Source organism: Anopheles moucheti, chromosome 3, assembly GCF_943734755.1.
Source record: "Anopheles moucheti chromosome 3, idAnoMoucSN_F20_07, whole genome shotgun sequence".
NCBI classification, from domain to species: Eukaryota; Metazoa; Arthropoda; class Insecta; order Diptera; family Culicidae; genus Anopheles; species Anopheles moucheti.
The window spans coordinates 19,144,405-19,172,040 of record NC_069141.1 but is presented as its reverse complement, the minus strand read 5'-3'; the positions used below and the strand labels follow the sequence as shown (position 1 = coordinate 19,172,040).

Here is a 27,636-nt window from a genome sequence, read left to right as displayed (position 1 = left end):
CATCTTGGCCGCCATCTTGGACACCATCTTGTCCGCCATCTTGACCGCCATCTTGTCCGCCATCTTGGCCGCCATCTTGTCCGCCATCTTGGCCGTTTTTTAGGGTGAGGGGGAAGGGGGGGGAGGGGGAAGGAAGATGTCACCTCTTGAGAGACATGCTCTCCTGGTATCGGAAATCTGAAAACAGCTGGTTTGTATGAAAAGTTAGTGTATAAACATTGCATACCTTACGGCGGAAAATTGGTTGCAAAGATAGTGTATAAACATTGCATACCTTACGGCGGAAAGTTGGTTGCAAAGATAGTGTATAAACATTGCATACCTTACGGTGCAGTACCAGGAGCTACCTCTTCCGTGGATGCTCTCCTGGTACTATACTTTCGAAAACTGGTAGTTTTCGAAGAAATTTTTCTCGACCTACGGGAAAGTTAGTGTTTAAACATTGCATAACTTTCGGCTTATTTTGAGCAAAATTGCTGCAAAATTTTACTCGACCAACGGGAAATTTAGTGTTTAAATATTGCATACCTTTCGGCGGTTTTCGACCAAAATTGCTGTACTAGGTGCTACCTCTTCCGTGGATGCTTTCCTGGTATCGGAAATCTCAAAATAGCTGGTTTTGAATGGAATTTCGTACCAGCCGACGGAAAGTGAGCGAGATGAAGGATGCTTTCCGTTTTATTGATCTTCCTTATTATCGATCGTTCTCACGTGTTTGATAGTATGCAATAGCAATAGTGATGGGCAAATTTGTCCCAAGCTGCAGATGTCACCTCTGGAAAAACAAGAAAGACAGAAATGGTATTCCAAGAACCATGAGGTATCAAATATCAAACGGAAGAGAGAATTCTAATGAATGTAATATGATGTTATTCATAATCTATAACAATGCTAGCTATTTCGTAGTACCGGCTTGCAAACTTGCAGAAATTGTGACAATCGGAATACTAAACACAATACTCCACCACAATACTGTTTCGAAACACGAAGGCTGGACATTTTCACGGCTCTATCGCTGAGAGAAAACAATACCACACCACGAGAATCGCAATGGCAATTGCTGGCGAATATTGCCACGGAAAAAATTCATTTAGACCACCAAACCTCCGTACGCAGCACTGACTATCCTACGGGTAAATAAATTAAAAAAAAAAACTAGAAATGGTATGCTTAAACATCCTGAAGATGTCATGCCGATAAAGAAGAAGGAGTTTGAGTACACTGCATACTTCTCTTGCGTAGCCGTGTAACCGGGCCGATATAGCTAATCAAATAAAAAACAATTATCTAACCAAGGATATATAAAATCCAAGGATATTTTCGATCAATTTCTACCTTTATAATTAGATTTTGTGCTATAAATTAACTCTGCTGCTAAATTTCCAAAAATCGCACAATCGACACAAGTTATTTGGGGGCCCCAACACGGCGAGGCCCTAGGCGACCGCCTACTCCGCCTACCGATTGTTCCGCCGCTGACCATGGAAATAAAGCGATAATCTGCTGGATCGATTCTGGATATATTCTTCTGCACCCAAAGTTTAAAAAAGAACTTCATTCATACTCATACTTCATACTCATTCATACGGAAGAGTTCATACTCTACTCAAACATTACATGCCCTGGTGTAACAAGTACGATGTCCAAAAAGCGGATTGTTTTAAAACCTTGACAATTTTAGATTTTACTACAAATTACAGTCTTAGGTATAATTCGTTATCATCCTTTTATTACCTTAGGTAATAACGTAATTATAAAAAAGGTTGTTTAATATTAAAAAGAGATTAACCAATTAAAATATAATTATAATGTTTGAAAAGTTTGATTAATATAAATTGTAATAACATCATGTTTGAAAAACAAACATCCCCCATTATAATATTATCCTTTCATCGATGCCATTTGCAAATGAATGTCCCGCTAATTTCTCGGCCCTATAGAAAAAAAAACGACACTGGAGAAATTAAACCGTAACTCAAACCCACCTCACTCATAAATCATCATCCTTCATCGACGTATTAAACGCTGGGGAGTAAAATAAAACAAAACGCACCATTAGCAATCGGCACGGCAGGTCCCCGAATCCGTTTCCTACTAGAAATCTGGCTAGTTTCTGCATGTATCTGCATAGGTTCTTCTCTCTTCACGTTGTGATTTACGACCCTTTAAATTACCTTAATCGCTTGTTGTACAAGCCGTCGTAATAAAACACTTTTGATAACCATCCGAGCGGCAGCAAAGAGGTTGGACTCATTTCCATACCAGCACATCCAGCACTCAACCGCACCGGGCCACCGTGGACACATTGACGTTAAACAAAACGCAGCACATTAAACAATCTAAATGTTGCCTTTTCGCCTGGGAATCGCCGACCTTAAACGAGAAAGGATGCCTTAAACGAGTGGATCAAGACGTTACACACTTAAACGTTGCGATTAATTCTCGTGTCCAATACGCCTTGCCTGATCGACGTGGACGTGCTGAGAAAATGTATTCCACAAACCCAGCACATTTTTAGCAAACGGTAACTACCATTTTACCTATACCTTTTCTCACGAGGTATCCGTGGCCCGTTCGTTAACTTTAGGGCGTTTTTATATGATTTTTCTACCGATTTGTTCGAATGTTTTCCCTCCGAGCAAACTTTCCCATCGATAGTTCCCCGTGAACGTGAAGCTGGAGCAGAAGCACCCCTTCTAACCGCCCATTTCTGCACCCGCTGCATAGAGGGGGCTAGCATCGACATCATCGGAACAAAAGCGAAACAAATCGCTTCACAAACGCAACCCTCAAACAGCTTCCAAACTTTAGCCCCCAAGATGGAGATAGAGAAAGAGAGAGAGAAAGAGAGCCTTTAAAAATGTCAACCGGTTGGTAGCGTTGGGGCAAAACATGCGACGAGTTGCGTACCGAAGACGAAAAACACTCATAAAAGTCGGCAGTTTGAAAAACTATCCACCTGTTTTACGATCGGTAATAAATATTAAAGCATTTACTTTTATCTCGAAAGGGGGCAACACGGTGGGAGGGAGCACAAAAAGGAACAAAGGGAGGGGGACAGATTCAATTGGGGACGAGACAAGGTTCTCGTGCGTAAAGCTTCCAAAGCCTTCCAAAGCCTTCCATCGCGTTGGGATGTGGGATTCTTGCAAGATTCCCAATGCGCAATGTGATGCTGGGCCGAAAATATCTTCCACCAACGTTTCTCAAGAACTGGAAAGATGAAAAACGGTTTTCGTTCGCCTCTCTTTCGAGTTCGGTTCTCAAAAAGGTATCTCAAAAGGGAATCGCATAAAATATATAATACAATTAAACTCATGTTCTTTCGCAACTTCTGGCTGGCAAGTTGCCGACCTGCATCCATCTTTCTGGAGGACATCAACCCGATCTTTGGGTGTTTCTGCTTCTTAATGTCTCGCGATGCATCTTCTCATTCGCAATCATTGCGATCGAATGATCGTTACACGATGCATTCTCAGGCGGATTGACTTGTGGTATCAATTCCAAAAAAATACAGCTCACTAGATTTCAATCATCCGCCAGAACCTTCCGTCCAGACAAGAGCAGCAAGGATCCGCGCGACAAACGCAAGCAAAAGCAACGTAGTAGGCGGTGCAGTAGGGCGCGTATCGTAGTAATCCATCTTCATCAGCCGGGCGTGTAGTTGTCAAAATATCATAACACTAGACAATTTATAACTCTGTGCCACCTCGCTCGATTAGCTCCAACGGCCAATATCCTCGCCGCGCACCGGATGGATTGACCGACGGACACGGCGGTGGTTTTAATTGCGAATTAAATATCTTTGCGTTGAAATGCCCTCGGCAGATTCGCGATCACACCTCCTGCAGGCAAATGGGAAGGGGGCACTGGTAATGTAAGGTAACCTGTGGGGGGACCTCAAAATGAAACATTAAAATGAAAAATGACCCACCACCATCACCCGATCTGTACGTTCCGATATGTTTGAGATGTTCCCCGTTGCCGCGACGCACGTAAAGGACGTTCGCTAAGGATGAGCTGAGGCAACCCTGTTGGGGATCCTTCTAAATGGAGCGTGCCTGCTGGGGAAGATTGGAGGAGAGGAGTCGACTATTAAAAGTTTACACATTGCTACCGACGAATAATAGACTCGTTTGTGCAACAAACCTCAACGGGAGCCGGAAGTGTGACCAAAGCCAACGCTAAACACGCTTACCATAACGCGCCAGTTTGTTTTCGTACGGATGGTTTGTTCGTGTGTGTGTGTGTGTCTGTGCACTGTGTTGGGTGAGACGGATTTTTCACGATCGATGTGCAAGATACAGCGAGACAGGGTGGAGTGTGTGCAGGGAGAACGTGTGTACAGAATTTCCCTCGATGTTACCGGGCTCTGGGTGTATGTGAGTTGGCACGGTGCCAACTACTCATTAGTGCATTTTCCGAGCCGGTAAATTCCATGGAAATGTCAAACCCCTCCCCCCCCCGTTACGGGATGGGAGTTTCACCCTTCACCGGTGGAGGATTCGGTGTTTCTGCGTTCTGGGATGGAAAAGGGTTGCGAACACAGGGGGTTGCAATAGGTTGTGTTTGGTGTGGAAAGAAGGGGGTGAACTGGTTGACGTAAGGTGACGTGCTGTGTCGGTCTCCGGGATTGTGTGTGAGATGCAACTCGCACTGCGTCTGCCGGACCGTCAATCAGACCGGCTGGTAGACATACGGATGGATGGATGGATGGATTGATGGAAGGATTCTAACACGCACGTGCTTTTGTGATGACGGCTTCACGCTGGGAAAAGGTGGTGAGAAATATTGGATTGAAAAGCAGCAAAGCACCGGGGACATTCGTTATAATCTTTGAAGTGATAAGTAGTGGGAAGTGTTGCTACCATGATAGCATAAAGTAGCAAAACATAGATAGCAATAAAAAATAAAGCGTCAGTCAAAAATGTTATGTCATCTGACGCTAATAGTATTTAGCTCGATTTAGTAACCAATTTTTAGATGTTTTGTTTTTAGTTTAGTTTAGTTTAGTTAGCGAATGTACCTGTTGTCCAATACAGTCTTAAAAATCACCTGACTTGTTGAATAAATTAAACGCAGAGAAGGAAGTCGGCTATGTAACTTTTATTTTTATTTTATTTAAATTCCATTATGACGGCAATGCCGTATTTTAACTATGTAACTTTTAAGTATAAACGAAATTAAGAAATTGCACCAGGATTCGACTTACGCGGAAATTCGAGATACGTGGATTTTTCCCTGGTCCACTGTAATAGCGTATCTCCGAGACTGCCCTTATACTTTATTGTTTATATGTAGAGTTTTTGCAACACTTCATTCTGTTTGAATAACATTACTAAAAATCTAGAGTTGATAATAGTATTGTACTGAGTCGATTGAGGCACAGTTCGTTCCAGCGGCGGATCAAACGGTAGGCGGAGTAGGCGGTCGCCTAGGGCCTCGCCGTGTTGGGGGCCCCAACAAATTTGTGTCGGTTGTGCGATTTTTGAAAATTCATCAGCAAAGTTAATTTATAGCAAAAAAAATAATTTACAAGGTAAAAAATTGATCAAAAATATCTTCCTTTGTTATATCAAACATTTGTTTATATATGATAAATTAAATGCAGAGAAGAATATGACTTTAAAGTATAAACGAAATTGCACCAGGATTTCCGAATGTATAGTACCAGGAGAGCATCCACGGAAGAGGTAGCTCCTGGTACACAATCGACACAAATTTGTTGGGGCCCCCAACATGGCGAGGCCCTAGGCGACCGCCTGCTCCGCCCACCGTTTGATCCGCCGCTGATCATTCTAGCAAAATCATAAGAGTACCATGTAGTCAAGATTCTGTTCATGATCACTCGTAATTTTAAATTAATATTGATTACAAATTTTGGGATATTATCTGGGGATATCTGCATAAATAACCCAAGAAAACTATAAACAAAGCTGTTCGATTCCAACTTCAACTTGCAGTTTCTCAGCAGGAACAGGGAATGTTCGCTAACACGCCTTTCAGCACGTACACACTTCTAATAATGCGCTGACATCCGACGGTTTGTCATTTGACCGTCAATTCTCTTTCGACACAAAGCCGGCTGACATCTTCATCGTCGCTCTGGCGCACAAGAGCGCCCGAGTACCGGCCCACGCGGCGCGTAATGCGATGCATCTGTCTACAAGGGATGCATCTCTCGTCCTCGTCCAAGCATGGCGCGAGCACGTTGCCGACACCGCACCACTGCACTATCGCTTTTGTGCGATGCCAGTGTAATGCTGCTGCAACTTTTGCTGCCTAGACCATCGGACCGCTCTCTAGCCTGGGGTCGTTTTCGACGCCAACGGTCTCGGCTGAGTCCGCTTCATTCACTCCCTCGACCTCCTCATGCATTCGGTGGAGTTCACATTTAATGGTGCTCGTTGCGTATTTTCAATGTGCAATGTTTTGTCTTTAACGGCCACACATTAAAATCTTGCAGCTCCACAATATTCTGCTTCCCAGCCCATGGCAACCCGAATGGCAATTTTGTGGCCTTCGGATACGCGTTTGGTGGATTTGTGTTTACGGCCCGCATGTTGCGTCGTCCAACTTACGCCTGTTTCCTTCGGTCGAACCCGGTAGCCCCGGTTAACGGGATGATCATTTCGGTGAGGATCACTTTGGCCATGTAAAGGAATTGAAATATGAACATGGGATGGTTTCGTTATTCTTTCCACCGCAGTTTTTCTTCGCTCCGTTGACGACCGCAGAAATATTAGCTACTGTGGTCGTTAAACGAGGACGCGGACTATTGAATGATTGGACAGGGGACACATAAAAAGGGTGGCTGGTACTGGCCGTTCGGTTGACTTGTGGCTCCTTCGGGCGTTTAGCGTAAAGCTTAAACAGGATGGAATGTTCGAGTGAAGTTGTTTAATGCAATCGTTGCTTGTAAGCTGTCCTGCGGAGGATACCGCTTCCTTGCATTGAAGAGCACAATGAGACACTTAAAGTAAAATTATTTGATCGTAAAAAAGAAAATAACATGAACATGAAATTTTGGAGAAAATCCAATTTATTTTCGAACGACAGATTACTTGTGAAAGGTTCTCTTTCCGGTTGCGTATACTATCAAAATATAATTAAATAATTATAGTATAAAATATACAAACCTCAGCTACACGTCCTGAGAATGCAATGAAATTTAGGAAAAGTAGAAAACAGATCACAACGATAAATCCTTCTCCGTAACACAACTCTATCAAGTGCGCTAACTAAAGAGAAAGCGATGTTTCGAGACATTTTATAATATACGCTGACAAATATCTTTTTTAAATAAAAAGATTTCAAATATTTTTTTTTACACCATAAAAAATAAAAACTAAAACATTATTTAAACTTGTTTCTTTGCGATCCCGTTTGACGTTTGATAAGTGGAAACTTATCCGTTATTTCGGTACATTTTCATTAATAAGTCTGTTTTAATATTACATCCACATTAAAGTCTTGTAGCTATAATTGCTACCTATGTAAACTTGTTGTCATGCAACGCCCGGTTCGCACAAATCGAATGCTTTGAGTGTTGATCAACTTCATGCGTAAAGCAATTTTCAACATTTTTTCTCACATTGCAAATCATCGTTTTAAACAAACATACAAACAAGGGCCGTATTATCATTTTATTTTTTTCTTAGCTGTGTCATTTAACTTCAGGGCTTTTTTTTATCTAGTAACTATCTGTAACGATAGCTACTTAGCACGATAGTAGCATCGGTTCAAGGTGATCGTGAATAAATGACAGTTCCGTGGAGGGTCCAACTAATCGTCACGATCAGTGTAGTATTTAAGTGGTATTCATTCCTGTGTGTGGTGCAGTTACAGCTCCCATTTGCAAATGCAGCACACTGATAATTGCGCAGAAAGAAAACAGTATTATTGCTTTTAAATGAGTTTTCCTTTCTTTTAAAGGATATTTTTGTGCATTGTTTTCGTAGGTAATTGTCTTGGTGTGTGTCTCATGCTACGTTTAATCTGATTAAATCCAGTTGATGAAAACTACACGATCACTTCCCGTGAGTCATAATGATCACACAGACACAATAACCGATTTGCTATGAACCGTCATTTACGACGTGCCAATTTGCATTGACTACTGGTATTGACGCGCCGGGCTGATGTTTTCCACGCCCCAATACTTTGCCGCTGCCCCAATTACTCGAGCTCGGTGCCTTGCTGCAGGTCGGACGCTTCATTAGGAGATCCTCGCTGATCTGTAGTCCGAACGTGTGTGCCGATATTTTCAACACAAAAACGTGGTAAATTATTAAAGGCTTAGGAGTGGCCACTTGAGCTTATAACAATCGGCTCACGATTACGGAGAGAAAGAAAGACAGAAGGAAAATCAAGTTCTATTAACACAGGAGTGGTCCAACACGGTACCAAGGTTTTGCAGATGCTCATTTACAAGAATTTCTTGGTAGCCCGAAGATTATGGTACGCAAATCAGAACGAAACTGGAGACCGCACCACATGCGGAAGGAAGTATTTATTTCTATTAAATAAATAAAAAGATCCTTTTTACCACAATTTGAAGCGTATTTTTGAGATACGTGATCGTTTTACATATTATGTTTGCGTTTAAATTGTTTCAATATTGTAGTTTATTAATGTTAGGGAGTGTTTTTTCTCGTTTAATAATGTAAATTATTATTATTTTTTTTTTATTCGTTAGAACGGCCTGGCCGTATCGACTTATTTTACCACGTAGCAGGATAGTCAGTCCTTGCTACGGGGGATTGGTCCGGATGGGATTTTGGTACGGTCCGTTCGTGTGAAGACCGGCTCCGCTACCATCATGCCACCGGGCCGCCCCAATGTAAATTATTATTGTGGATTGAAAATATCAAATTTAACAGAAAATGATTGCAAACAAATAAAAATTATAGCAACCGCAAGTTATAAATTATAGCAAGCTATTCATGGAAATAATGAACCCACTGTTCACGATAGAGTAAAACTTCAATAATATATTGTAAAATAAGACTTTTGGCTACAATTTTGGTTTTGGAAATGTGTTAATGTGTGAAACTTTTGTAATTAAATTAAAAAGATCAAATCATCCCCAATAAATCTGCATTGTTTAAAAAATACAAGATTTATGTGTATTGCGGTTTGCATACATTTTGGGGCATAGGCAAAATTTCGATTCGATGTTGCAAACAGTTGTTCAAATTTGTTTTGTAAATGCCATCTAATTATTAGTATTAATTAGTTTCAAACATATTTTGCGAAAAATAATATGATTATTGCTTCCTTCCTATTAACTTTATCATGTCGAAGTGAAGAAGAGCGTTTAAAGATAAATGAAAGCGTGATGTGCAAACTAACCACCGTTTGCTAAAACTTCCACCAGCAGGTGTTAAAAATTCATCATCCCAGAAGAATACGACTCAATTCCGTGTCCATCTAGAGCAGGATTTTGGCTGTAGGCGCAATACGTCATAAACTTTCTGCCGACAGTGTGCTGCTGGTGATCACCGATCCCGAGCAATACACGATCATCCCATGCGTTGCAATATTGATTTAATACATTGTTCTAAAATCGAACGCCAACAAAACGTGCGCAGAAGGTTAAACTGGACCGCCAAAAAGTGGTCTCCGCATCAAGAGCGTACAGCACAGAGCAGTGGCCACAGCAAAACGGACGGGAAATGCAAAACTGTTCTCCCCGTAGAGTTCGAGGTGCGACTAACAGGCCGATACAACAACACTCGTATGTTGGTAGAAACTGTTATCACATTCTCCCAAACCGCCACCAATGTCTGATACGAGAATGTGTAGCTGCCACTGAGCTGCGCACATTCACCCCACCCCGGGCTTTTCCTTCAAGCTGCCGATGCCTTTCGGTGAGCAAACCACAAAACACGACGAACCAAACGGCGGCCACGATTGGCGCGACACACGATGTGGAATATAAAAATTATATCAGAACCCAACGCACCCGTCATTGTCGTTCCGCAGCTAGCTGAATATGGTTCGTGCCAGTTGATTTGCGCCATGCGTGTGAAACAAGTGCAAGTGAACAGTTGCAACAGATCGGCAGAATAATAGCAGGCTGGTGGTTCAAAACATCCCGTGAACGGTTTAAGTTCTTCAACATTAACAAGAGGGAAGGTGAAACAATTAGCACGTGTGATCAATTCTGTGGTGCTGTGATCATGTGGAAGCGTTGATCGTGAAGGTCGTGTTTCGGTGTTCCGGTGTATCTCTGGTACACCCCGTGAACCAAAAAAGTATCTCCCTGTGGAGCTCGTCTTATCTTCTCCAATATATCGTCACCAATTTAAACGCTCACAATAACCGACAATGACCACCTACATTGAAGTGAACATACACTCGGAACCGGAAGATGATGATCACGATATGACAGATCTCGAGCTGCAGCAGTGCACCAGCCGGCAACATCTGCTACAAAGCATCACCAACGTAAGCAAGTGCATGGGTTGCGGGAGTGTACAAACGGGGCATCACTATCTAATCGCGCGGTAGTTAAAATGTCTGAACGATCGTAATGTGCCATCGCGCACATTGAAGAGTGTGAAGTGATAATAGTCTTCAATCCAATCCATGTGTACTCTGCGCTGAAACGATTGGCAAGTGTGATAAGCAACTGATAGTGCCCTACGTATTGGGGGCTTAACAAAAACAATGAATTGCCTCCACAATTGGGAAGGGCTTTTTGGCGCATTTGTTTACGTATCTTACCCCTTTGCTTGCACGATTCGAGGCTGTTTGGAATGGGGCTACAAAACGGACCAACAATAATGAACCATCATTCCAACTGTCACTCTTATGTACACCGACAACGATTTTGGAACCCTTTTCGGGTGGGGAGGAGGAGTGGAATAGTAAAGAGAGGCGGAAAAGCGTGTAGGAATTTTCATAAAAGCCGTTTGTAGCGAGTGTGGCTGTGGTATCACCCGCTTTTCGGTCGGTGTGCTACCCTTTGTTTTGAGTTCTATTTTCAAGTGTTACCATGTGCGTTCCATTGTACTGGTTCTGCGACCATGGGCAGGTTTGATGTGGTTAGGCGATTATTTCCACCTAGTTAAGTTGTAACAACGAATTTTTATTCCAACCACATTCCACACAGCGAAAACACCAAACTGATTTTGAGTGTTACGGGCTTGAAACCGCAATAGACCCACTTGTCGTTGTCTTTCCAATTCAAGATAAGCTCGGAATATTCCGATCTGCTATATGGGAGACTTTACGTACTTCAAAAATATAAGCTGTTAATCTTCCAGTTTACTACTATAGCCATCCGCTTTCGACAACTGCAGCGTTTCCAATTTCACGCGACTCCTGATGTTCCAAGGTTCCAATTTTGAAATACAACCCCCTGTGACGCTCTTGTTTGCAAAATTGGTAAACAGAAGCTCCAACAAAATAAGGCAAGGTGCTTCAACAAACGTCACCACTTGCCATCAAACGACCTCACACACAGCTTGGCGCAGAAAAAGTGCCAAAATTATCACCAATTTCGAATAGCTGTAGACAGCCTCATAGTAGAGGAATCATACGAAACTCGTCGTTGGTAACAGTTCACAACAAATCTTTCTCCGGGTTGATCATTATTTAAAGAAGATGGACACGAATAAGGAAAGATATTCGAATGTCCATGGAGATTAATTTACATGTTGGGATGATCGATACAGCCTCTATTGTACGATGATCAAACGGTGATCGTCTAAAACGGTGCATCGGTAGTTACAAAAACAAGCCCACGGTCAACAATTAATCTTGACCATCACCTACAAATTACGATCTGCTACAAATATCTGGTTGGATCAGATTTGGAAGTGTCAATAATGTCCCACACACACACAACTCACGCGTCTGGACAGCGGCGTGTGTCTCGAGGTTTACTCCAGTGCTAATTGCCCAGCCCATTGCGAGTGACGTCCAAGTAGAGAGATGATGCGGATGCATCAACTATTCGAATCAATGAGATCAATGAGTTCCAACAATCGTTGCCCCTCTGATAGTAGTATTGGCCGATGAATTAGCGTATCCCACCGGATGTTATCTAAACCAATATATCTCACGTTTTTAACCGGTTTAATCACATTTGTAGGATGTTTAGAATACGGGGATTCCAGTCCTGAAATGCGTCATCCGGCGCAATTGATCTCAATGCTGATTATTTATCCATCTATCGTTGCAGCTTTCCAATCCTGCCTGCCTTTTCGCACCTGCATCGTCCAAATCGTCCACCGAAACGTATGGCAAGGCGGAGAAACGGAAGCTTATGTGGGCCACATTGTTTACGGTAGCGTTTATGGTAAGATCCATGGAGAATCAAACACTTACGAAATCACCAGCCAGTATAATAACTTTGTCTCGGTTGTTTTTTCCCGGTTTTTAACTTAGATGGCAGAATTTGTGGGAGGTTATCTGTCCGGTAGCCTAGCGATCATGACGGATGCTGCACATCTGCTTTCGGACTGTATTAGCTTCGTGATAGCGATCATCTCGATCTGGATGTCCAACCGACCGGCGGATGCGCGGATGTCTTTTGGCTATCGGCGAGTGGAGGTCCTCGGGGCATTACTGTCAATCTTTGGTATCTGGGCATTGACGGCCGTGCTTGTGGTAATGTCCGCCAATCGATTGATCGAAGGTAACTACGAGATCGATGCTGATACGATGATCATTGTGGCAATACTGGGCGTCGTAATGAACATAGCGTAAGTTACAAGGCTGCATTTTTACCATAAGCAAGATCTCCTAAGGTTCATGTTCGTGTCTTCCAGGACGGCCTTTATTCTTCACGGATCATGCAGCGTTGTTGCTCACGGCCACAGCCACGGGCATGGGCATAGTCACGGGCACGGACATTCGCATGGCCACTCACACGAGCACAGTCACATTTCCCGGTCGCGTTCAAAAACTCCTCAGCTTGCAATGCCCCGACTATCACTGTCACGATCCTGCTCACCACTGCCACGAATGCTTCGCACCCAGTCCTGCGATGAGAAAAAGTGTGAAAAGCTGGAGCAACTCATCATTCCCAACTTTCCGCCCAGCCCGCAGACGGGCAGTCCACTTTCATCCCATCACAACAGTCGGCACAATTCGTTCGCATTAACCAGCGATCATAGTCAACGTCCAAATTTGGACACAATACTCAACAACGCACGGCTCAAGCTGCACAAGGAAAGCCTTCGCCATCGGATGAGCATCGATGCGGGGTTAAATTCGCCAGATCTGATAAGCTCGAGCAAGCTGGCGTACTCGCGCATTAGCACCGATCCGGAATCGTCCACCCGGGGACACAGTGAAGATGAGGCACGCAGTGAACGAGCGGAGCATTCTTCCTCGGAGAACCATTCCCATACTCATGAGCACCAGTGCACGGAAGCGGAACAGGATGATAGCAGCAATCTTAATGTACGTGCCGCCATTATTCATGTGATCGGTGACTTTATACAAAGCATCGGTGTGCTGGTAGCTGCAATAGTTATCAAATTTGCGGTAAGAATGAATGGAACTAGTTTATCGAGGATGTGTTGTACTTACGGTTTCTTCTCCACCTCATCAACAGCCCCACCTGAAGGTGTTCGATCCGATCTGTACGTTCGTGTTTTCCCTGATCGTGCTGGTAACGACGGTACGAATCTTCCGCGACTCTATGCGTATTCTTGTGGACGCCGTGCCGGTCGATATCTCGCTGGAACGACTCTCCTCAGAGCTGTCGTACATTGAAGGTGTTAAAACGGTGCACGATCTGCGAGTGTGGAGCGTTTCGACTAGCTGGAACGTGATGACCGTGCATCTCATGATCGGTAAGATCGGCGTTTTTCTTTAGCCACTGCTCATTTTCACACTTGATCGCTTCCTTCATACCAGATCCGTTGGCGAACGCTTCGGAAATACTTGCCTCGGCAGACCACATCGCACGGAACGACTTCGGCATCAAGCACAGCACGGTGCAGATCGAGAAGATGCACTTCTGAGCGCATGTTGGAGAACGTCCCCGAACGTATACAATTGTGATTACACAGCCTCTGCCGTCCGTGAGAAGCGATCTTCAGACTTTCCGCATGTATGTCGCTGTGCTAGTTTTTAAATCCATCCAACCAGTCAACCACAAATACGCTAAACATAATGCAATGAGCGTTAGGATCTACGTAGGAAACTATACTGTTACTTAAAGAACAAACTGTTAAAATAAAAGCTCCTATTCTTTACAGATACAGAAACGTAAGCAAGGGACATTGGAACCATATTTGGTTGAACGATTTATTCCCATCCATTCGAGTGGTTTTTGTTTTGCTTTTGACGCGCTTTCGGACGCCATATATGTTTTGCTGACATCTACACATAAGCAAGAAGGAACCGTTTATATACTTCACGTTAAATAGATTTCGCGCCCACTTCCTTTCGTTCCAGTGGTGTCCGCAAGTGTGAGCGACGCAACAGCACCATCTGCATATTAAAAGCACCAGCTATTGAAAAGCTGCACCGAGCTTTTGAATTCTGCAATTACCTAACCCTACGCATGATCTTCCACCCAGTGGAGCGTTGTGTTTTGTTACATTAAAAATGTGTGTTTGGAAAAGTGTTGGCGCTCGCTTGTCTGTTTGTGTATTTATTCATTTAATATGTGTTTAATATTGGTGGTATTGTTGTTTTCTGTTCTGTTCTTTCCCCTTTTCGACTTCCATTCCAACTCTGATTAACACTCCATTCATTATCGTGTTCTTAGTGTTTGTTTAATTCATTTTATCCTACCATTGAATGTTTTTATCGTGTTTATGTTCTGGTTTTTTTGCTTACATACATAAGAAGTTTGTCTTACATTTGACTACCACTCCGTTATTCGCAAATTGCTGTAAAATGTGTGCAAAAAACTGCTCAAATCGAAAAATAAACGCAAGGAAGCGCGCTAACAATCGCTTCTGGTTTTTGTTGTTGTTTTGGTTCGCTTACGTACCGAACCTTAATTGTTCTGTTTCTCGTTGTCGTCATCTGCTTCACAACATCACACACGCTCTTGGTCTTTTATGTGGTAGATTTACAACATTAATTTCCACCCCGTAGTATCGGAACACCAGACCGGGATGATACATATAGAGTGCACTGTACTTGTATAATTGTAATGACTTTTGTGTTGCTTTATTTTCCATCCTTCCGCTAGATAAGCGCTGTTTGAGCCACTTCAAAATAGATTCGTATGCTTGTAATGCGTGTAAATTTGCTCTATGCATGCATATTTTTTCTCTATTTATCGCCCGCGGAGCGATAGAATGGGTATTGAATGGTAATGCGTGAAATAAAAGAACATATAATTGATCAAAAACCTGATCACGATAGAAAAGTAAAGAGGAAAAATCAATTATTCAATTGCATCGCATACCATCAATGCAAAATGTTACGGATGAGAAACGAACGTAAAAACATACATTATTTTTTGTACTCATCATGAATGCTACGCGCAACAATGCTTTTTTAATTTTCTGTTTCAAGAACGATATCGATAAGGCACTCGCTCAGTGGATAAATTTTCGCTAACGCTGTTCGTGTGTGTTTGGGTGTATGTATTCGATTTTGGTTTCTGTTTCGTCTGTCTTAAGCAGTCCCCCCTGTCTTCGAAAATAATGTGTCTCCGTTTTCCATTTTTTTTCTCTCTATCTGCTATCACGATTCGCATATCAAAATGTATTAATGCTTTCCATTTTAAAATAGATCAGCGAGAAAGCAAACGAGAAGAAATCGAAAACTTATAAACGTTAGCATTCGCAGTGTAAGCACTATATCTGGAGGTAAGCAATATTAAGCAACAATCTCATAGAACGAGGCTATTCCACTACTGTAAAATGATTGGCAGCTGGATCTCGCAAACGAAAAGGCATATTAAGCTCGTATGAATAATGTGTATCTATTCAGCAGATGACCAAACCTACACACTCTATGCAACTAAACAGCCATTCTGAAAAAAGGCATGTGTCACAACACCACCTTCGTCTAATTCTTCTATCCGATGTAGCATTCGACCGCAATGCAAAATAGCAACTCAAGGTGGAAATGGACAGGATCCCATTTCCATTCTAACAAGAAGCAAGCAACAGGCACGCCTAAATAGTAGCAATAGAGTAGTTATAATGATAGTTATTAGCAATAGATAAATGATTTTCGATTATCGTTTGTTAATAAATAGAGATTCTCCACATCTTACGTTTCGATTTGTTTGTTGTTTTTCCTTATTTCATTCATGTACATTGTAGTATAAATGGATTTTTATGTGTTAATAGTTCGGAACGACGGAAGCGAGTTCGCTTTAAAAATAATAGTTAACACGTGCGTACGATAAGAGAAGATAGGGAGCGGATGATAACGTACACTTACTGATCTTCTACAGCAGCTTTATATGTGCTACATGAGCTTGTCTTTGAGAGTGTGTTTGTTGTTACCTTTTACTATTTAGTTAGCTCCTTCCCTTTCTTTAATTGCTATCGTTTGTAACCACAAAAAAAATCTTTGTCCCTTACACCTTGCGTGCGTTAGTTTGTATTCCGCTCATGAACTTGAACTGTAACCCATTCATTATCGGCATTTTGATGTTGTCTATCTGCCTTATCCGTGCTCCATTTCGCACTCACGCTCTAAACTATTTTCCATCCTGTGAGCACATTGTCTGAGAATTGGAGAATTCATTTGAATATTTTATAAAATCAATCCGTGTCATTTTACATGTAAAAATAGTACTTACAATAACAAGAGTAATAATATAGTTATAATATTCGACCATAAAAAAACTGTATAAAACAATCACAATTTGTGTACGTTCTCTCTCTTTCGCTATACTGCTGTCTTGGTTCAGAGTTACTATTTTACTGCTTGGATCAACGACAATGAAGAACCCGTCCCTTTTGGGGAAAATGATGGAGGCTCCACAAAGTTGCTAGTGTTCACATGCGTCAAGGGCAGAATTTTCCTACTAGCGATCCGAGAACCAGCCCGTACGATGATGGGTTATGAGGTGATTAATTCATGGTCGGGCGTTTTAGTGACGAACATCCGAAGCATATTGTTCGGCGTGAAACTTAACGAAAATGTCAAACATAAATTCAGTCCTGTGTAGAAAAATTTACAAAACAAACTTGGCCTCGTTCACCGGCTAAATTTTGCTCACGTAGTGATCTTGTTCCATCTTATGTTTCCCGTTCCATAGAGATGATTCTATTCCTCTTCGAATGAGCAGCACTTTTGTCAGGTATTAGTGTGAGTGTGATGGAACAAGCTTAAAGCAATCGTACAGATGCACGAGATCAACTCGTATCGACCAGCGACGAAGATGCGGTCACTACCAAAGTGGTGCAGCTCGTGTTGTCATCACCGTTCTGTGCTGGCTGCTCCTCACCCGATGGAGCAAATATTTCTACAGCCGTCTGCTGTTGGCTGTGGGCCAGCTTCTGCTTACGCTTCATTTCCATTAGCTGTTTCCGCTGTGCTTCGCGTTTGGCAGCCGCCAGCGCGGCGGACGCCTTTTTCGCTTCGACACCGTTACTGCCGTCTGTCACGGTGGAACCACCGTTCGATGCGGTTGTCTGCGTTTTGTACGGACGCTTCACCAGCTTGGTACGGGGTGCTGCTGTGCCATTGCGAGCTTGCGCCGGCGGTGGACTCTTTGGAAGTGGTTTCTACAATGAATGGAACCAAGATGGAAATGAAACAAAATTGTCTCTCTTTACCGTGGGCTCCGCATTTGCGAAGCATTCCAATTCCTGCCGAACCGGTACTTTCGGCAATTCTACTTACCCGCCAACCATTTTTCCGGAACGAATCAATTTCCTCAAAGCTGGCATCAACGTTGTTTACTTGTAGCATCACCATGTCCCAAAATCCTCGTAAATCTTCACCCGTCGTTTGGAACTTTTCGTCCGGTGATTGGTTTAGATTTGTGTAACACAAGTCTAAAAGTAGAGAAATAAAAAATGAGTAAGAAATTATTGTTACTACAAGATATATTGATCAAATTCAAATATCATTGACATATAATATTCTTTAAAGATTCACGCTGCTATAAACTTTACTGTATGCTAAATAAAACACACATTCCAACCACCTTTGGTGGTAATAATGAATGCGAAAAAGCATAGCGTAAAATAAAAATGGTCACGAACAGGGAGGACAAATATAAGAAGGAAATGATTGTAGATTCGACACAAGCAATCAACAAGCGCTGTTTGTTTTGATGGCGATGGCCATCGCCTTTCATTACCCAACTATTTACGGAACGAACGATGGAATGTTGTTTTGGCTTCCTTTTACTGGGATCATTTTTTTTCTGTGACAATGCTTTTGTAGGAAATGCGAGTGCGTGAAATATCGAATATTATGGTAAAGAATTTTTAAACTGAGGTTTCCGCTTCTGCACCTATGCTAAGATTATTTATAATAGTTCAATTCAATCCAATGTTGATTTTTTTTATTCATGTAGAAGACCAGGTCGTATTGAATAAATCTATTGGAATATTATTCTGAAATACTATTCACAATGGTCTGGTTCTTTCTCCGAACAGGCTACTCTATCCCGGGTATACTAGGCTGAAGTATAATGTTTATGCTAGTAACAGGAATTATAAACATGATTATTTCCATGGATTTTAATGGTCTATCGCAGGAGTCTCTTTTCAGTCTCTTTTTTTATTTTTCAGTCCAGGGGCTGCATTGGTTGAAACTACCGTAGTTGGGAGGCCACTTACACATCAATTTGTATGCCATTTATAAAGTGGCTGGAGGCTATCGAGACCGCATACTGCCCCCGCGGGCCGTATTTTAGATATCCCTTATTTTATCAATTGCAACGTCATGCACGACGTAACGTACGAAATTACGTACATCAAATCGTGTGTAATGTTTCTTATCAGAAATAATTGTTAATCTGTGACGATTTTTACAATAAACATCGTACAATCAATTCAGGGCACGTGACCAGGAAGAAGAGTCTAAATTTAATTGAATTCAGCGGTTTATTCTTAAAATACTACTAACTAAATCTTTAATAAAACGCACTCAAAACAACTCGGTCTCTTCCCCAGACTTTGTATATATCACCAAATACTAACCTTCAAATTGTTTCATTTTCTGCGAGCATAACAGACGCGCCTTGCCAACGGCTGCGAGGATGTATCCGTTTATGTCCTCTCCCAGCACAATACCGTCGGCCTAAAATTAAAACCAAAACTAATCAGCTGCCAAACGAAACGTACATTTGAATGGGAGGCGGAGTGAAAAAGTAACAAAAATACAAGCCGCAAAAGCAAGCGAGTTGAGATGCGCGATACAGATGACAGAAAGGGAATGAAAATAGAGAAACACTTCAGACTATATTCTCAGGCAGGAAATGCGTAATGAGATGTGTCGCATTGTTATGTGAAAAGAGATCATTATCAGTTATCACCACCGCATGCATCTCAAAACACTGCAACTGTAGCTTACCACAAGCACTTTTACACTCTGTGCCGTACCTTTAACTGATTAATTTCACCCTCCAAAACGTCAGCCATTGTTCGAAGCCGCTTCTGCTCGGTTTTCAAGATGCACAGGAAATGGTTGCCGTCTAGAACGGTGTTATTGTTGCTACCACTGCCGTTAGTACCATTCGTGGTTGCTTCGTTGGACATTAAGGACATTGATGCTGGTGGTTTGCCATTTGTTTGGGTATTCTCTTCCGCAGCGGCCATCGCCGTCAGCTTCATGACGGGGGCGCTATCCATTGCCGTCGTACCTTTGCCGCCATTCACGGTGCGCATACTGTCCACTGTCACCAGCTGGGTGTTACTATCACAATTTCCAATTTCACCACTGCCCGATTTATCAACAACGCTGTTTTCCACCGTCGTACACACTGCAACCGGTACGTTGGCAAACCCTTCGCTAGCGTTGTTATTGCTGTGGTTGCTTAGTCCGGTACCGTTCTGCTCACCGTTTTCGATCACACTCGTAGCGACGGTCGTCGCATTCTGTTCGTCAGGTACGGTTGTGGTGACGGTGGCAATGGTGGCGCTACTGCCATCGGAAGTCGACATACGACCAACACCGTTACCGTCCGCGTTAACCGACGACGATACCACTACCAGCGAACGTTGCTGCTTCGACTCTACTATCACCGTCGATGACGATACTGACGACGACGACACGCTGTCAGAACGGTAGCACTGTGACGTTTCGTGATGCTGCTCTGTTGCGTCAGCAGCATGCTTTAGCTCTGCGGAGTGCGTGCTAGCGTTACTATGGTGACGGTTGCTTGCTTTCAGCTCATCTTCCTGCTGCTCCTGCTCAGTATGCCGTCCATTGCTCGGCAACGGTCCCGTTCCGTTGGTAGCGGTGGTGCGCGTAGTATGTGAAGCTAGTTGAGCAGTTTTCATCACCGATCGATGCGTACCCTCACCGGACGGATTCTTGCGGTGATCTTGTATCTGTTCGTCCCGCGATAGACTAAGCTGTTCGAAGTGATCGATGTAACTATTGCCATTCGTTTGCTGATGCCGTTTCGATACCTTGTGTAGCAGCTGATTCGCATTTTCTTCCGCAGTGTTTCCATTCGCATGCGTCACACTGCCATTGCTGTTGAAGGAGATGTGTGTATTACCATTACCGGCTACCGTACGATTTGGGGACGATTTCGGTACTTTTTTCGGTGAGAAAATTTGCAACTGTGCGCGAAACTCTGGACGCAGATGTCGCAATACTGGTAACGAATCAACATCCGCATCCTCACCGGCGTGTCCTACGCCGTTAATTTGTCTGTTGTTTTCGTCCACAGAAACAAACGCAGAACCATTGGTACCAGCTCCATTCGTCACGTGCAGACCACCGGCTCCGTTTGCTACACCGTTCCGGGCAGTACCGTTCCCAATCGATTGATGAGCCATCTTCACCGGCGTTCCACCATTGTTTTCATTCGCGATATTATTGAGGTACTTTCGTTCGCTGCTGCTGTAGTTCTGTTTGTTGAGCACCACCACATCACTCGCACCGTACAGCTTCTCGACACGTTGCTGAATGAAACTCTTCTTCGGTGTCATCAGCTGCGTTTGAGCATCGTCCCGTGCGTGACTGCTGATTTGTGACTGCGAGGAAATAACCTTCGTCCGCATACTACTCACAAAACTGCCATTTCCATTGTACAAACCGATTGCGGCCGCATTATCAGTCATATCGGCACCACCCGGAGGTGAAATGATTGAACCATTCAATCCTCGCATCCTACCACCACCACCGGCACCATTTACCACACCCGCTCCGTTCATTTTGAGCATTCGATTACCACCGATTCCTGTTGTACTGCCGCTGTTGTAATTGTTGTTATTGTTGATGGTGTTGTTCATGCTAACGTAGCTCAGCGTGGGAGCCGCCAGCAGATGTCCGCCCGTTCCGGAGTCGGTACGGTTGTAATGCAGCGTGGCAATGATAGGACGGCTGGGGGAAACTTCGCGCGACTTGTTAATGTCCTGGCGGAGTTTCGAATCGTACGTCGTCAGGTTCGAGTACCCATTGACACAGCAGGCTAGGTTCAGATAGCTCGGTTTTTTGTTCGTGGCTGCGGTTGGCGAACTGTCACCACCAAGCAGGGGCTGTTGCTGCTGCGCCAGTTGCGAATTGGGGGCTGTGGTCGTCGTCAGCACGGTACTGATGTGACCAGTTACCGGATCCAGAACACTCGTGACGGCCTGACAGTTAATTACCGGTAACATACAACGCTCCTTGATGCCGGCCGTGAATTCCCGTGTAATGTCCTTGCCGGAAATTGGCGTCAGGAAATTTAGCTCTCCGGAGGTATCTACAAGGTGAGAAAAAAACAAGATATTAACAAATTAGTGCACATTTAGAGAATTAGGTAACGATTTTAGAGAAAAATATCTCGATTAGAACATTAGACAACACAGACATTATAAACCAACATGAAAAAACTCCATCGACAACAAACGCCACATAACCTACCTCAAGGCATTTACGAATCGATTAACAAGGTCAATGACAAACTAAGAAAATTAATCCACACTTTCATGCGAAACACTTGGCACGTAAATTTTGCGCCACACGCCAGACGGCAGTCAACTGATATCTTTACGGCTACCGGGGTAATGGTTAAAGTGCCATTAAAATACTTTCCAGAAGGACATGGGCGAACAACAAAAGCGAGTCGTAAATATCGTAGCCAGAGGTCCTGCACGCGTCTGGGGGGGGATGTTTCGCGCTGTTCGATTCAAGTGGGTGTCAAGGTGGCAGATTTGTTCATATGCCTCGGACTCCGTGTTCCAGGGTTGATGTTATTGATTTGTATTACGTTCCTTTGCAATGCCATCGAGCATCACCAAGGTCTGCACGTGGCTCGGTGATGAAAGTGAAGATTTTATACAATATTGAAGCACACACTAGCATTTAAATACTTTCCCATTCAAGGTCGTCCTGGGAATGTTCCTTTAGAACGAATTATTAGACTGCTGGCTTCTACTGGACAAAATAAATAATCGTCCTTCATAAAAAGCCCATAATCGCGTTCATATGGCGGCCGGTACTAGCCCATCGTTCAATCCGTCACTGTACTGTAGATAAAATGCTGACCGTTTGCTCACCACAAAATCACTTTGATAAATGAGCCTTTCTTAAGATGGATCGTACAAACACCATCTCTCGTTGGTGGTTTATCGCCCTTTTTTTAGTGTGTCGAGTTGTTCATGACCGATAAACGTCATGAGTGTTAAGTGTGTTAAACTGTTTGCCAGGCTGGTAACATATTGACATTTTCTATTCCCACTTGATGAACGTATTACTTAATCATTTGATTTGGAAATGTTTAGAAAATGAATTAATAGGTGATAATGTACCAAGTTTTTAAACAATTAATGAGGTTTTTGTACAATTGAAACGTATTGGATAAAACGAAATGCTTTAAACTTTCTACTTAAATAGCACATCAACCATATCAGCCCCACTTTCCCAACACACTGCTCTTATTATTCAAATAAGTTCAAACATGCCTTTTTTTAGAATCTCTTATAGTAAGACACGATTAATTCAATTTCTCGTAGTAAAGCATTTTCTCTCTCCGCAGCGTCGCTCCTCAGACAACAAGGAACCATAATCAGCACTTCTTGAACATTGAATGGCGGTCTACACCCATCAACACGAGAAAGATAGCGCACATAACATCGATCGGCAGTGGGTACGTATGGCTACGATAACTCGCTGTTGTTTGCTTCTTTCGCCACTGTCGCCGCGCTCAGGCTGCGTATCGAATGTAAGCTTTATGTTTACACAAGAGGTAACCTTCACATGTTGCTTGGTGTGCTAAAGTAACATGATAACAACTACATCGCCCTACAACAGTAATCCACACAACAAACGAAGCGATGCACTGGTAACTTCCCCTTTTTTATCAGGCTCTATCTCGTACCAAACACAACATGAAATCAATCGGCTTTATGGGCAACAGTATTGCAGAGAGAAAATGTATTGCCTTGTTCGCTGAATAACAGATGAGTCACATTGAATTATTCACAGTAGCGAATAACAAATAACATATTTGTAAAGCCATCTAAAACACAGAACATCTTGAGGCTGCTGTCTAGACTTCTAAACAACACTGTAAAATAGTTAATGTACAGCTTCTTGTTTCGCCGTCCGGCGATGATCGTTTACAGATTCAAGCGTCGTTTCGAGATCGTTTTCCACGTTGGTTGTAAATTAGCATCACTAGCAAATCTCCACCGTCATTTAATCCATATCCGCCCACATTGTAGCCGATTCGAAATGCAATCGCCGCAAATGAGTAGGTGTTGACTGCAACCAGCCAAGTCATTCATTTAGCACAGCAGAGTACGCACGTAGGAAGTCATCTAATGACGACTTCTGAGAGGCATCTAGACATTTCGTTCTCTTTTTTCCACGTTTTTGAAGACATCTGGGTCTGAGGGGCTAAATATTCCTGCTGTCAGAGAAGTATTCAGTTTTACTCTTTAGAAATTCATTGAGGAACTGTTCTACAGCTTCAGTGAAAGCTGAATAAAGTATGAAACAAGAAAAGGACATGCACACTTTGTATCCACATCAAATTAGAATGTAGACTTGCGGTCTGCTTGAGGTTTATTGCATTCTACAAAAATGTGTCACTCTTTATGCACTTTATGCACTCAGATAATGATTGCTTATGGTACAGCAACATGCAATCAGATCACGGGTTTGATCACATAGCGAAGGAACTTCCTTCCTTCAGCTGAACTACTAGAAACCTTTTTGCGACACAACAACGCGAACACTTGCGCGCACGTTGCGTCAGCGGACAGCTATGCGTGACGCGTTGTTCTCCTTGCAAGCACACGCCACATGCGAACTGGTTTCCCGGCCACCGATACACGCACACCAGTCAAACGATGAAACAATTTGCGACGCATTCCACTTTACCATACGCGCACATCTTGATTTGCATGGGCGATGTGTTGTTGTTGCACATTTGCAATTTATTTATCTTCTATTCAACTCAATCTCATCACGCCTGTTAACCTACTTGCTTCACATCAAAAACCCTTGCGGGATGATGTCGATCACTTTGTAGCAGCACTTGGTGGAAGAGCAACCGTACTCGTCGATCGTGATAAGAAGACTACTCCACTTTCAATTTCAATCGTTATCAACACACATTAAATTATGCGGTTCAACCCACCCGAAACACCATTCCCCAAGTTGTGTGTAAACAGCGCGTAGACTGTACACGATGGAAAAGCAAAACAGCGGTTTTACTTGGCGCGATCACTCGCCACCGAAATCAACACGACCGTTCGGACCGACTGCCGAACGCACATTGGAGCTGCTTGGCCGATGGTGGCACGGCACTAGAAAGCCCTCTCCCTAGTACCACACACTAACACGCATCCGCGAGCGGCACGCGATCGTGTTGTAGTGTGGTGCGCGTTGGGGCCATCATCCCCCTGCGAAAGACTGCAGGCCGCGACCGTCCGCGAGACACTTCTGTCTCACCCTCCCCCGCGGTTCTCTAAACTTCTCCCAGAAGCACCTTTTTTGACTTCTCTTCTATGACGCAATGTCACACGGAGGCGCCCCGTACAAGGGATTAAGCACGAGATGGAGGGAAATGGTCCAGAGTCCATCCTGGTGTTTACCTTGAAGGGGTTGTTGTGTGCATTACCTACCCACTCGCGTCTTAATGCCGGCGTGCAGTATCCCGCGAACAGCATCAGAAGAAGGCGTCGGCGTCGGACATTTGTATACACCAACGCACACACACACACGCGCGTATATTGCCGGCGCAGACACGGGCGCGACACTCACGCACATATTCGGCGGCGGCGACTAGTAATCGGAGGGGAGTGACACACCGTGGGGAGGTTGTACTGCCTAGGGCTTCATCGAGGGTCGAGTGGGTGATGCACTGGATTAAAGCGATTCAAGCTACGGACGCGGATTGAACTGTTGACTGTTTCCCATGCGTCGCGTCGTATCGCCGAAGTGCATTGCTAGTGGACCAAACGGGCTCAGAGCGTATTGTGCAACCGGACACCGATATGAGGGCTTTAATTACGTTAGATCCGTTGACTGGATGCACCGAAGGTGAGCATTACACGACTGTCTATTCCCAAGAGAAAAAGGAAACAGTTGAGTTTTGTAGCATTCGTATAACTTCCAATGGACTGTAACTGTATTGAAGGTATAGCTTAAAATATTCAAACATAGCAGTAACATTAATTATCTTCCTAGTCTTTCGTTTTTGTTTGTGGTTGCATTTTCCCAATTCAGTTGAAACTCTGCTAATGATGTGTCGGCACGCCCTCCTAGTTCATTAAAAACACATTAAGTATTGCTGTGCAAAACTAACGATATAAACACCCAGAATAAATATACATCACTCAATATGGGCATTAATTATCCAATACAAGTAGCAATATTTACTTATTTTTTTAAATATCACCAAGCAGAAAATGCTCAAAACAGATAGCCACAGCTCTTGAAGCGCCTTTAAATTCTTCTTCGATCTTCCCAGCCTTCTGTGAGTCGCTCGATCGAAGCATTCCATTTCCTATTTGCATAACACGCTTTGCTGACAACGCTCAATTCGATAAACACAATGTCTCGAACAGAACCCATCGCGCGCTGGTTTGTTTGTCCTTGAGATTTCAGGGGCAAAAATTCAAAAGAGATGCGTGCATAATTAAATCCATCTAACCAGCACATTACGGGCGGAAGGAAACAAAACGATACGACTATCCGACACGATAGGAAAACGAACTCCAAACTCACACATCCAAGGCCCGACAATTGAGGAGCCATCCTTGAGGGTTGAACACCCACAAATTCCTTTACACACAACACAACCGAATAAACTTTATTCAGCATGCTATAAAACAATCTTTCAACGTCACCACAGAGTCGCAACAAGTCAAAAAAAAAAAAAAAGGGACGGAAACCCAATTTCATCCCCATTTGCATGCGAGAAAAAAAAGGCACCATGGGTTCATGGTTCCATGATTTCGGGGGGAGGCCGCCAAAATAGAGAACCTTCGTTTGGAGAGCCATTAAAAGGGAGAAAGGATTTTCCACACAAATGAAGGTGAAGTGATTTGTCGTCAAGTTTTAGTTAATGGTACAGTGCTGGTCAAACTAATCAATTGGAAAGAAATATCCACACAAACGGGGGTGGAAAAAAAACACACACACACTCGGGAAAAAGTCAGAACAACCCACGGTAACGAAAGGCGTAAAAAACGTAAATTTCCGTTTGACATTGACCTTCGCCTACAGTTGGAAAGGGGTTTTGTGGGGGATGTATTGTCTCCATTTTTTTGTACCATTTTGAATTTCCTACGGTAGAAAAAAAACACGTCAAACGAAACAATAACAAATGCTCACCCTGCACCGATTCATACCGTACGTGTATGTCACGCATTTTAATGGTGGCCTTAACTGAGCCAGTAAGAATGAAAGAAAAAATCCATACCGGGATAGGAAAACATATTGAAAAAGAAATCAATCCCACGTACTCCACCACCGAAAGGTGTGCGATCACGCGGTGCTTTTACCAAAGGTGTGCGCACACGGTGACGGTACAACGATCGTAATCCTGTTTCCGGTCCACGCGACGCTGAGGACTAAAAGAGAAGAAAAATTGATAAATGGTGTAGCTGCCCCGATCTAGCTTTATTATGCGACTTACGCGTGCGAAATGCGTTGGATGTTTCGCATTCACTTCCATCTCTAACGTAGCAAGTGTTTCGTTCGTATCCTTCGGCACACCTTCCGCCTTGAGGGCTACAGAGTTTACCGATTCCTCAATTCAACAGCAATAACAAACAATCGTTGCCGCCTTTACGATGGTGATCCAATTTTTTGGCAATCGGCACCTTATTCGCCGGAGACACTTTTATATGATGTTTGTGTTTGGCGCGACTGCCAACATTCGGCAGTGCCCCCCCTTGATTTATCATCGTATGTAGCTTCAACACCCGCGCCTCTGTCGGTGAGACCGGTTTGGTTGGTAGAAAATTCAATGTCACCCCTACGACAAACAACCGGGCCACAATTGTCCACGCGAAGTTGATTGCCGGTTTCATCCTTATCGGGGGGATGAGATTCGACGACCACCAA

The 27,636-nt window shown here is 43.4% G+C and overlaps 2 protein-coding genes across 2 annotated transcripts in view; one reads left to right on the top strand and one right to left on the bottom strand.

The window, feature by feature from the left end:
- The first annotated feature begins 10,332 nt into the window (after positions 1–10,332).
- LOC128304231 (zinc transporter ttm-1) lies at positions 10,333–14,204 on the top strand. The gene is made up of 6 exons (XM_053041391.1): positions 10,333–10,452; positions 12,194–12,310; positions 12,400–12,716; positions 12,783–13,503; positions 13,574–13,814; positions 13,879–14,204. The coding sequence occupies exons 1-6, from the start codon at positions 10,333–10,335 to the stop codon at positions 13,983–13,985; spliced, it is 1,623 nt and encodes a 540-aa protein (XP_052897351.1). The 3' UTR covers positions 13,986–14,204.
- A 90-nt stretch (positions 14,205–14,294) lies between these two features.
- Positions 14,295–27,636, bottom strand: part of LOC128301321 (uncharacterized protein DDB_G0283357) — a 35,449-nt gene continuing 22,107 nt past the window's right edge. The window contains exons 3-6 of the mRNA XM_053037735.1: positions 19,503–21,817; positions 19,101–19,200; positions 17,791–17,945; positions 14,295–17,672 (exon numbers count right to left, since the gene is read on the bottom strand). Coding sequence (XP_052893695.1) covers positions 17,301–17,672; positions 17,791–17,945; positions 19,101–19,200; positions 19,503–21,817 — 2,942 coding nt within the window. The 3' untranslated portion in view covers positions 14,295–17,300. The remainder of the gene's footprint in view (positions 17,673–17,790; positions 17,946–19,100; positions 19,201–19,502; positions 21,818–27,636) is intronic.

Bases quoted from the DNA above. Each gene is read 5' to 3' on its own strand.
- LOC128304231 (XM_053041391.1), top strand. From the start codon at position 10,333: ATGACCACCTACATTGAAGTGAACATACACTCGGAACCGGAAGATGAT. The intron at 13,504-13,573 runs GTAAGAATGAAT...CCTCATCAACAG, and splicing joins CAATAGTTATCAAATTTGCG to CCCCACCTGAAGGTGTTCGA. The intron at 13,815-13,878 runs GTAAGATCGGCG...CCTTCATACCAG, and splicing joins GACCGTGCATCTCATGATCG to ATCCGTTGGCGAACGCTTCG.